We start from the raw sequence: 12531 nt of genomic DNA on the forward strand, positions 1-12531 counted from the left end.
CTAGATGACTATAGGACAAGATCCTCAAGCAGCACAGATGTTGAAGTGGCTAGGTTTTGAGATGTTTCCCTGACTGTGTATAGTGTGGCAGTGCCAGCTTCCACTCAGGCCTAGATGACTATAGGACAAGATCCTCAAGCAGCACAGATGTTGAAGTAGTCAGGTTTTGAGATGTTTCCCTGACTGTGTATAGTTGATTGGGAACTTGTGAAAGTTGCCAGACTTAATGTTTGAAAGAGATGACTTGGTTGTTCATTCCAAGATCCCCACCCTCCCCACACTTTCTGCTCCGCTGGGAAGAATCTGCTTCAACCGAAGAGGACTAGACTCTCTGCAGTGACCCAGAGTTCCTTTTCAGCAGCTGCTCCTAGACTCTGGAACGACCTGCCAGACGAGATCTGTCAGATTACCACCTTGGAAACCTTTAAGAAGGCTATTAAGACAGATCTCTTCCAGCAGGCCTTTCCAGACTAGAACATCCTTGATGACCTGCCTCCCCCTCTTCTTTCTCTCCCATTATCCCCTATCTTTATCTTTATTCTACCCAGACCCTGCTTGAAACTCTTATTTCACTTTAATTGTTATTGTATATTAATATTTTTAACTTCTTTTCTTGGTTTAATTTCCTTTCACCATTTAATTATGTTTTATGACTGGGAGAGAGGGATGGGGATCTTGGAATTTTTAATGTATTCTCTTTTAACTGTATTTTGCTTTACTGTTGTAATCCACTTGGATTCCTAGAGATTAAGCGGAATATAAATAAATATTATTATTATTATATGTACAGTGGGCCTTCCCCTTACGTGGGGAACCGTTCCATATCCCTCTGTGTAAGGGGAAATCAGTGTATGCTGGAGCCCCATAGGTACTAATGGAGCCTGTGCCCACAGCGCACAATGTCGCGGCAGTGCATGCGCGCCGTGGGCACATGCCCCGTTACTTCTTCTAGGGCATGTGACGGGCTCTTCCAGAGTGGCTTTCAGCATGTAAAACACGGATGCACTGTATGTGAGGGAGAGACTGTATTGCTTGTGGGAGAAGGAAGTAAAAGAAGTGCTTATAGGTTTGGGAAGGGAATATATGCATGCTCACTTCCCTACTGATGAATTTTTCAAAGCAAGTTACTATCTGTAGGAAAGTATAAAAGAGAAATAGAAGCCAACAATAAATTAGGAAGAACAAGACACCTCTTCCACAAGATCCAGGAAATTAAAGAGAAATTTAAACCAAGGATGAGATGCTATTCAATCGGAAGAGGAACATAGGAACATATGAGGGATTTGATCAGGCAGGCTCAGTTCCATCAGGGCTCGCTTGAAGAAAGAGACTCCTCCCTCCATAACTGTCATCTTCTGGCCTGTGAGGGAGTTGATCAAGCAGGCTCAGTTCCATCAGGGCTCACCTGAAGAGGAGAATCCTCCCTCCACAACTGTCATCTTCCGGCCTATGAAGGAGTTGACCATGCCAGCCAAACTCCATCATGGCTAGCCTGAAGAAGAAGAGCCCTCCCTCCGGTCCATCTGCCTTGGTCCAGGCCTCAGAGGGAGAGAAGAATGCTGGACCTGATCCCCCCCCCCTCCCCATTCCCTTCTCCTTTTGTGTCGTGTCTTTTAGATTGTAAGCCTGAGGGCAGGGAACCGTCTATTATCCCCTCTGTTTAAACCGCCTGGATTCCCAGTGATTGGGCAGTATAGAAATAAATCCTATTATTATTATTATTATTATTATTATTATTATTATTATTATTATAGTATGTGACCAAAATGAAAAAAAAAGGAAGCTATGCACAGAAGAGTGATATAAAATAGAAGGAAGGATGAATAACACATGGGAAGAAGAACCATGTGAAGATGAACCCCAAGTTCTGGAAAGTCAAGTAAAAGGGTAACTGAAAAAATTGGGAAGAATAAATCACCAGGTACAGATGACATACCAATAGAACTGCTGCCAACAACTAAAATCCGCCAACAAATATGGAAAACAAACTAATGACCAAAAGATCAGAAATGACTAATATTCATTCCAATTTCTAAAAAAGGAGACATAAAAACTGCAGCAACTAACAGAACATTTCATTAATCTCCCAGGCAAGCAAAGTCATACTTAAAGTGATGCAACAGACACAATTACCATATATGAAGCAAGAAATTCCAGAGATGCAAGTTGGATTCAGGAAAGGAAGAGGCACTAGGAATCACAATAATATTATGGCTAATGGATCACCAGGGAAATCCAGAAGAAAATCAGTGCGTGCTTTTTAGACTACAGCAAAGTCTTTGACTGCATAGATAACGAAAAACTATGGAGTAATCTTAAAGAAATGGATGTACCATTGCACTTAGTTGTCCTAATTCAAAACATGTACTCAGGGTAGGAGGCAACCATCAGAAGAGAATACGGAGAAACCCAAAGGAACATTGCTTCTTATTTGTGAATTTTAAATGACCAATTTTAAATAGGGATTGTTTTAATATGAATACATCTTATTTGTCCTTTTAAAATTCATGTTAAATTCATGGTGGCCCAGTGGTTAAATGCCTATACTGCAGCCACTCACTCAAAACCACAAGGTTGCGAGTTCAAGACCAGCAAAAGGGCTCAAGTTTGACTCAGGCTTGCATCCTTCTGACGTCGCTAAAATGAAGACCCAGCTTGTTGGGGGCAAATTAGCTTACAGTTGTAAACCGCTTAGACACTGCTTTGGCGGTATGGAGCGGTATATAAATGAAGCTTGTTTTATTTGTTTGTTTGAACTCATGTTATCTGTTAATTGTTGTTGTCCCCCAATGCAATCTATGGGGAGAGGTGGATAAGAAATAATAATAATAATAATAATAATAATAATAATAATAATAAGTCAATTTCCAGTAGCTAAGGGACTAACATCCTGTAGTTTGGGTTATGCTCCATCCACTTGCTCCAGACAGGTAGGAAAAAGAAAGACCATCTGGTGACCTCACGTGGGTAGAGCTAACAACCCCAGAAGGCCAGTCAGTACAATAGTCGAAAAGAAAAATGCTCCAGAAAAATGTAAACAACATTTGTAAAGCTAGTAATGCCTAACAAGTGATTTCCACATGGGCACACTGCTGGTCTCTTCACCTTTGATGGCTAGAGATGCTGATGTAGCTGGGCTCCTTAGTGAGGGTGGCTAGGTTTCTAGTGGTGACCTCCTCAAGACCTCATGACAGATAGTAATACAGGGCCTGATCCACCTGCTACGAGTGGAGGCCGATGTCTTCTTGTGCTTTGAAAATGGATGAACGGAGACAAATGGGGCATCAGAGGAAGTAAAACTGCTCATCTTCTCTATGTAGATGAGGATGGCTCCCCAGGCATAGTATGTGCTTTATATTCATTCCAATTCCTTGGAAGGCTGAAAGAGAAGATGGGAGAACTGCATCTCTGATAAGGTTAGAGCCACCCACATGCAGTCGCTGGAAGGTCTTTTTCTTGCCAATCTGGAGTGAGTGAGGACCATAAACCAAACTACAGGCTGCTGGGCCCTTGTCTACAGGGAAATGATTCCCAACTGGAAAGGGAGTCAGAAAAGACTGCATTCTACCACCCTATCTATTCAATGTACAGTGGTGCCTCGGGTTACGAAAATAATTCGTTCCGCGGCCGCTTTCGTAACCCGAAAAGCCTTCGTAAGCCGAAAACCCATAGGCGCTAATGGGGAAAAAAGCCGCGGCTCTGCCGCGGCTCCATTTAAAATAGCGCCGGAGTTTTTTCGTAACCCGAAAAAACTTTCGTAACCCGAAACAATAAATCCCTATGGGATTTTTTCGTATCCCGAAAAATTCGTAACCTGGGTATTTCGTATCCCGAGGTACCACTGTATATACAGAAAATATCATACGCAGAGCAGGTCTGGACACGAAAGAAGGAGAAGTGAAGATTGGAAAAAGGAAGATCAACAATCTAAGGGGCAAAACAGACGTCCCCTTTGTGGCAACTTCCTGGCAACTTGGCGGCATGTCATTTAGATGACACATGCCCCTAAGCCGGCAAGAAGCTGACATAAAGCTACCTGCCTGACCACATGGTGAGCAGCTTTGCGGCACTCTGCCATTTATACACCACAGGAGCACTAAGAAACTGGCTTTTTGCCGCCTCAAAAGGAGCAGCTTTCTGCACCAATGTCTGGCTTGTTTAAGGCATCATTTTTTCCCATCACCATGTATGGATGTGAGAGCTGGGCAGTGAAGAAAGCTGAAAGAAAGTAAATCAACTCATCAGAGATGTGGTGCTGAAAAAGAGTGCTGAGAATACCATGGACAGCCAAAAAGACAAACAAATGGATCTTAAAACAGATCAAGCCTCAACTCCTGTCGGAAACCAAGATGACTAAATTAAGGTTGCCATACTTTTGTCACATCATGAGAAGAAATGACTCACTAGAAAACAAAATAATGCTAGGAAAGGTGGAGGGCAACAGAAAGAGAGGAAGACTACATATCAGATGGATAGACTCAATTAATGAAACCACGGTCACGACCCTACAGGACCTGAGCAAGGCAGTAAAGGATAGGGGAACATGGAGGTGTCTCATTTCACAGAATCGCCATGAGTCAAGGCTGACTCAATGGCAGTTAGCAATAAAATAATAAAAAGGACTGTTAGATGGTACAGTTAACAGCATCTTCACATGTCAGCATAAAAATCCATTATGAATTTCTGATTTATGTTTATCAGTAATTTTATGACCTGTTAGATTTAAAGATTGATTGTTGCCTAAAGTTATGTCTGAACCTGAATGTGCCACATCCAAATGTTTGACATAATGTTTAAAATATTAGGGCCACAGTAAAATAAATGTTATACCTCATTCTCATTGTTGGAAGATGTAGCTGCTTCTACACTTTTTCTCGCTGCTCTCTTGTCCATTAGGGATGGGATAGTTTAGACAGGGTTAATTACGTGACTGTCCTCTGTTGTAAAGAAAAAGAACTAATCCAGGCTGAACTCTCTCTCATATCCACACATTGTTCAAGGCCTGCATCTCTCTGTTCTCTCCTCTCACGAAGGAGAACATGTTCTAATACTACTACCTGCCATCTTAACTTTTTAGTACAGAGTAGAAAGGATCAGGTTACCCTATTATATGAATGCACTTCTTCAATATACTCCTCCTTCTGAGGATTCTAAATTTATCTTCTGCCTGCATTTTGGTTTTTTTTTAATCATTCTCCCAGAATCATAGTGATGGGCACTTCCACTGTTGCTGGAATAAATGCTTTAGCAGGCTTTTCTTTCCAGTAAGAACATTATCATACCATCTTTTCTTGCTGCAGTCATGCTTGTAATAATAAAATGGGAACATAACTGATTCGGCAGCCGTCACTGCACCTCTCTCATTCATTAAACCAGGGCTGCTGCTCCCATTGTGCCCTCTTCCTGCCCATTCCTTTAACCCCACCTCCCTCCCTTATGCTCTACCCAGCATGCCTTTAGGAGTTTTTTTCATTCAACTTTTTTCATGCACTTCCAAAACTCTGCAGCTGTGATTTAAGCTTTAAAACGTTTTTTAAAAGTTTGATTGAGACTGCAGCTCCAGAACTACCCAAAAAATGGGAAAAAGAAGAAAAAGAATAGCAAGAGGGAGAGGGTAAAGGAGGGAGGACACTGACAACATATGACTGGCAATCACACAACTGCCCTGGGAATGGCTCCCCCTGCATGGGCATGGCATGATTGTCAGGTTATTCACAGGTTTCCCTTGTGAATGAAAAGGGATGGATGGGGACAGGGCAACTACGGGTGGGAGGTGGCATCATGCAGTCAGTATTGCCAAAGCTGCTTCCTTCTCATGAAATCATGATTTAAAAGCCACATGTGATAATCTCCAAAGAATCTTCTCCAACAGTGTTCATGTAATTCAGTGAGTTTCCTAAAACAAGCAAAACAAATAAACAAACAAAAACCACACACACACACACATTCTGAAACATTTTTAAAACACTCACACTAATTTAAAAACAGCATGAGATCTGGGGCTGAAAGAATAATGTGAGTGTATGAAGGCTGGCTGTAAGCATGAACAGTGCAAGCCAGTAAAATGTCTTCACTGCTTACATACCACAAATGTTATGCCCAGATGCCTTAACCTATAATTTCTGCATTCTGGCCATGTTGTAAATGGCCTCAGTATCAGTCTATCATGATTTTACTGATTTTAGCTAAATTCATTACATAATATAAAACAGAACTATAATGAGAATTACCAATCCCAAATTCTCTAGTTAAAAAGGAACTTACAAAGGATGAAGCTTATTAACAGTATCATCATCTTGTGTTCTCTGAAGATCAGACCGGATTTTCCTCAAGAGCGGATTGCAGTAACCTTTAGCAATCTCAAGTTTTTCAGCTTCAGTAATACCATATTCCTTAATGGACAGAAAATAAACTGCATTTAATACTAAAAATTACTTTTCAATTAAGCAGGTTTGTTGTTAATTGAGATAGCTTTATATATTAGTATTAATATATATTAGTTTGTTTCAGTATAAAAAAAGGGGAGGGGCTTTTAAAAAAGGATTTTTGTGGCACCTCTAAGACTAACTGATGTATTTTAGCATTTTTTTTTAAATACAATCCACTTTATCTGATGTGCTGATGGAGCACAATACAAGTATCAGGAATATATGGATGACAGTCAGCCCTCAGTATTGGCAGGCTTGCCATCTGCAGATCAGAGCATCTGCAGATGACTCCACCCTATTCTTGTCAATGGCAGTGCATGCAGGCAGCCACACTAATGTAACTGTACACACACTGCACCACCATTTGCTATAATGGATCTTGCAGTCCTGTGGTATTTGGCATGGGGGGTCTGAAATGGAAGCCTTGCTGATATGAAGGGCCAACTGTATGTGTGTGTGTGTGGTACCTCACGGGTGTGAAACTATACATATATACCTGAGGTTTGAAAACTGTAGTCTATCAATCTAAGGAAGTGGACTGTAATTCTCCAAAGGCTGATACTAAAATAAATTGATTAGTTTTCAAAGTGGCAAGATTCCATTTCCTCCATTTATTCCCTTCTTTTTACTACTCTCAATTTAGGACAGGTGGTCCACTACTCAAGTGCATTTAAATGGGGTTAATACAATTAACAATTAGGGGTAGGAGACAGCATCACCTAGTGGTTTGAGCGTTGGACTATTACTCTAGGGACCTGGGTTCAAATCCCATCTCGGCTATGTGAAACCACTAGGCTGACCTTGAGCAAGTCACACTCTCTCAGCCTCAGAAGACAGCAATGTCAAACCTCCTCTGAAGAAACAGAAAATCCCATGGATTTTGGGTTCCCATAAGTCAAAAATGACATGATTAACACAGAACAATTATTAGAGAATAAGGGTATCGATGGCTACTAGTTATAATTTTATGCAACATTAGAATATATTTCTAGGATCAAAAGTACCATGCTTCTGAACTCCAGTAATGGGCAAACAACAGCAGAAAGAGAGTACAGTGGTCCTTTCCCTTATGCAGGAGATCCATTTCAGAGCCCCCCCCCCTTGCATAAGGGAAATTCCACATATGCTCAAGCCCCATTAAGGTCAATGGGGCTCGTGGCGGTATGATGGCATGCACCCTATTATTCTTTCCTGGGCACAGTGCGCTTCTTCCAGTGCAGCTTCCAGCGTATGACATGGGCACACTGTACAACCTTCATCTAGTTATTCTGGGTGTCGTGAAGCACATATGGTTGGGAAACATGTTATATCGGTTCACATTCAGTTGTTCTGAAGAGCAATTATTTTTTATTTTATTCATAAGTATGGCATGGGTCAGTCATTTTTTTCTAATTCTGCTTTTCAGTTCTTTTCATTTCCACGTTTTCAAGGGAATACAGTAATGCCTTTTCTCCTCATGCTTTTATAGTCTGCCACAAAGCCTTAAAATTGTTGTCCAGGCTTCATCTGAACCCAGCTAAACTATCAATTCAACAGCTTGCTTTGTTAATTTATTTGTTACTATTCAAATGTTAATGAAATTAAGGTTTAATTTATTTATTACTCCTAAAATGGAAGGTGGGGAGGGCAAAATATCCCAATGAGTACCGAAGATGCTTACAAGGAATGGAACATTAATAGACTCTTGCTAGAATGAGGAGAGGGAGGAGGCAGAGGAAGAGAAAAGAAGAAAAATGTGGAGAGAAGGAGAATGGATTAGAATGAAGCCTTGAAAGAGGGCACATTCTAACTGCAACATATTGTTGCAAGGACCATTTGTCACTATTTATTTTGAATGGACTAGAACCAAAGTTAATCAATATGTTTCAACCAGGAGGCACAATCAAACTGTCCTGCTGATTTTTAGAGATTTAAAATGCACGTAACTTAGGTCAGAATCCTGTTGGTGCACTATACTAGTAACTGCACTTTGTTCATGTTCATGCAGTGGTGGCAAGGCAAAGCATACAAGAGATGCCAGCTGCTTCTCTGTTGCCTTCATTTCTTTCATGCCTGTTGCACCTGTAGCCTTCTTCCTCCTACTGCCACTGCCTATGCTGGCATAATTATGCTAGCATAGTGCAACGAGATTCTAAAGTTAGACAGCAATCCTATATCCATTTACCTGGGAGTAAGCCCCAGTTAAATCGGTGGTACTTCACATCTAAGTAGTTATGCATAGGACTGCACTATTAATCTGAATCCCACCCAACATCTACAAGAGATGTATCAGGTAAGTAATTATTAGATATCTCCCTGTTTAATAAGGACCAGAAATAAGAGAAATCTTTTTTCAGGGCATACTAACAATTAATAGAAACTGATTAATGGATCACACATACTGGGTTCAAATTAATTAAATTATTTACCATAGAAATGTATGACTTGTAGGAGAAATAAAAATTATTGCAATAAGAATACTATTTTATAGAAGCTGGAAGTTCAATACCTGTGGTATCACAATATCAGCCAATGCTTTTGACAGTCTGTATAGTTCCATTGTATTTTCTAATTTTAAAGAGATATTATGCTGGACATCATATTTTATACAATCATAGATATCTGGAATTTTGCTAATGTCATATCTTCCATTCTTTGTTTTAAAGTCCTTTTCAAGTTTGGCCCATCTACGTAGCATTAGTTCCAATGTTTCACTGTGGTAAAGTTGAATATCTAGGTGGATAAAAAATTATAATTAAGTTATAATAACCAAAGGCTAATCAAATCAAATAGCTTGAAATAAGATCAAAACAGATGTTGAAGGGAGAAGCAACATGAGAATTTGAAGACATACTCTAGCTAACAACTGTCTTACATATGTTTGTTCTCATATTAGCCTTGTGCTTCTCCAGTTTAAGAGTGCAATCCACTTCTATAGCAAAATTAGTTGCCTAGACAAGCTCTACATCTGCAACAAAATATGTATGACCAAAAGTATGTACCAGTCCAAATAGTCAATTGTGAAGTTGGCACTGACATTATTATCTTCTTAGAATATGTGTTTACCTGCAAACTTAGGATCTTCCATCCTTTGTCTGATCTGAGATGTCAAACTCTGGATCAAAGAATATACCTTGTCACATGTCTTAATAGGATTTTTTATTATTTGCATTGATTTTATTAGAGAAATGCTGCCAGATGGTGTAAGCTGTAGGACCAGAAAAAAAGAAATATATCAATTATAAAAGTTATACTAAGCTCTGTGGTTAGTTACCCAATGACCGAAACAATGCTATTAAAACAGCAAAATGGAAAACCTGTTCAAATTACAGTGGACCTTGTTATCTGCTGGGGTTTGGTCCAGGATCCCTCGTGGATAACAAAATCCGTGAATGCTCATGTCCCATTAAATATAATGGCAGAGTAAAATGGTGTCCCTTACATAAAATGGAAAATCAAGGTTTTGCTATTTGGAATTTATACTTTTTTGGAATATGATCAAGCCGTGGATGCTTCAATCCATGAACAAAAAAATCCACGGATAAGGAGGGCACACTGTACTTAAGCTCCTTTGAAGGAAGAGGTGCTTTCAACACAATGCAAAACACTACCTAGTGCTGATAAGAGTAACTCATTAGCTGCTTTTTGTCTTCCTCACACAGCAACAACAGGCCTCTGCCTGCTAAGAAGACAAGCCCTCCTCCCGACCACCATCTTGAGGGGGAGAGAAGCAGGCCAGCAACAACAGGCCTCTGCCTGCTAAGAAGAAGAGCCCTCCTCCCAACCACCATCTTGAGGGGGAGAGAAGCAGGCCAGCAACAACAGGCCTCTGCCTGCTAAGAAGACAAGCTCTCCTCCCAACCACCATCTTGCTTGTCTTAATTGCATGTTGTTCGATGTTTATTGGTTTTTGTAAGGTTATTTTTATGCTGTGTAAGTTTTAAATGATTTTGTGAACCGCTTTGATCACCTCGGAAAAGCAGTATAAAAATAAAGCATATTATTATTCTTATTATTATGTTATTTCATATCCCCTTTTTGAATAAATGTTTACATAGTAGGACAGAGGACAGGATCCTAGAAATAAACCAGCATTCTAATAAGCCCTGCTATAGGAACAAGACAAACACACTGCTATGGTAACATGACAAACACACATCAATTAAAAATCACATAAGGTTTTTAACAATTCGTTTGAGTTGTTTGCTATTTTATTTGTAACTACAAAATCTTAAAAATAAGAATAATGTGTACTAAGTTGAATGAATTCTTTAAGCTCCTAACTAGCTATGTTGGTTAATTAAGGGCTGCCTGCATGAGTGATAAAATGCACTTCCACACCATTTTGAAAACTACCTGTTTAAATGATGCACTTGGCCAACACAGGAGGAATCTGAGACAAAGCCATGCTCCAAGGCTAAACACCACAGCAAATTAACCCCCAGTTTGCTCTAGACTGCACGCTTGTGCAAAGATGAGGGAAGAATCTGATGTGCTGCTGGCCCCATAGCTGCCATATTTTTTTTTGTCACCTGCCTACAAATCAATCACATATGAATGGTTAGCTGCACCACTGAACACCCCATGAAGTAAAATGATAACCAACATGGTGTGTCGCCAACAATACAATGGATTTAATCATAACATTAACAAACTGGCACGTTCAACAGAGGCCATGGAGGAAGGGGGGAGAGGGCTTTGTCTGGGGGGTCTCCATGCTTGTGCTGTGGCCATGTGTCATTGGGCGCACTGGCAGGCCATATAGGCAGTTGACTGCTTGTGCCATTGAGTGAGTGGTCACACAGCCGGCTTTACAAGGCATCAAATGTCTGGTAGGTGGGTGGGGCAAAAGAGGTGATCGGTGTCTGCTGGTGGTACATTTGTTAGCTTTTGTGCTCACATATGCTTTAAGGTGGAAGAGAGGAAAAAATGGGATGGTGCAATTTGTACCTGAGAATGCACCGTTTTGGCGGGTCCGTCCTTTCAGACAAAGGGGGGGCAGTGTTATGGGAACTGGTGTTCTGATTAGTGGGCTTTCCCTGAAAATTGTGAAATCCCAAAGCTGGCTTTTCTCCTCCTAAATTGACTAAACAGGGAGTGAGCAAGGCAGAGCTGATGGAACACATTGAACTTTCTGCTTTCACCCTTTCCCTGCCGCCAAGTTGCCTACATTAGATGTTCTTCTAGAAACATTCCCTGTTTGTTTTTGTTTTTAAAAATTCTGGTTTGCTGCCAAAATCCTGTGGTGTGATCTGCAGCACCTTTCTGGCAGCACAGCAAGACACGCGCATGGGCAAACCTAGCACTTAGACCAAGTAAACTTTTCAATTTCTGGACTAAATTCTATATATACCTTTGTAAGCCATTCCCAGATACTGTATAAATATTTGTTCTTCCTTTTCAGAAACTACATCTGTCTCCAGACAAATATCAAGGCACATAACCATTGCTATACATTTAAAAATGCACTGTGTCAATACTACCATGTACATTTTCTTCCAAAAATCTATGGAAATTTGTTTAACTAAAACATTTTTAAAAGTTCTTTATATCTGAAAAGGCCTCAGTTTGCAGGTGGAATGCTCTAACCTTTTCATAGTCTTCAGAGGTAAAGTCTCTATCTCTCTGGAGTATTTCATTAAGACGCGCTTTCACACGATGTTGGCAGCTACTAAGAGAGTCACTATCACTGTCAAGTAGACCATTCATATTAGCACTTTTGACCATCTGGACAAGGATAGGTGTAAGCTCTCCTTCCAAAGCAAGTAATCCCTGGAAAGAATAAAGTCTTTGAATGGTGAATGAAGTAGCAGCAATGAGTCTAACTCAAAACATGCAGTCCAAATTACATATAACATCCTAAATGTAATTTTGCAATAGCTCTGAAACCATTTGTAAAAAATGCATAGCATCATGAATGTGGAGGTGATGTGGAGAAACATAGACATGGAGGGAATACTCCTCACCATCCGTTCCCATGGCTCCCATGTGCTGTAAAGTTGTTTGCAGAAATCACTTGTGCTCCCACCATGAAAGGGGGCATAACCCAAACTACAAGATGTGGGGGTCTTATCTACTGGGAAATCTCCCTTATTCAAAATGTTTGGGACCAGATGTGCTTTGG

The 12531-nt window shown here is 40.4% G+C and overlaps 1 protein-coding gene across 9 annotated transcripts in view; it reads right to left on the reverse strand.

The window, feature by feature from the left end:
* PPIP5K2 (diphosphoinositol pentakisphosphate kinase 2) overlaps positions 1-12531 on the reverse strand; it is a 70892-nt gene that overhangs the window by 26404 nt on the left and 31957 nt on the right. For all 9 annotated transcript variants that reach the window (XM_042448455.1, XM_042448453.1, XM_042448451.1 and 6 more), the window contains exons 17-20: positions 11997-12179; positions 9474-9615; positions 8917-9140; positions 6265-6392 (exon numbers count right to left, since the gene is read on the reverse strand). In XM_042448455.1, the coding sequence (XP_042304389.1) occupies positions 6265-6392; positions 8917-9140; positions 9474-9615; positions 11997-12179 (677 nt within the window). The remainder of the gene's footprint in view (positions 1-6264; positions 6393-8916; positions 9141-9473; positions 9616-11996; positions 12180-12531) is intronic.

This window comes from Sceloporus undulatus, chromosome 2 (genome assembly GCF_019175285.1).
Source record: "Sceloporus undulatus isolate JIND9_A2432 ecotype Alabama chromosome 2, SceUnd_v1.1, whole genome shotgun sequence".
Classification (NCBI taxonomy): domain Eukaryota; kingdom Metazoa; phylum Chordata; class Lepidosauria; order Squamata; family Phrynosomatidae; genus Sceloporus; species Sceloporus undulatus.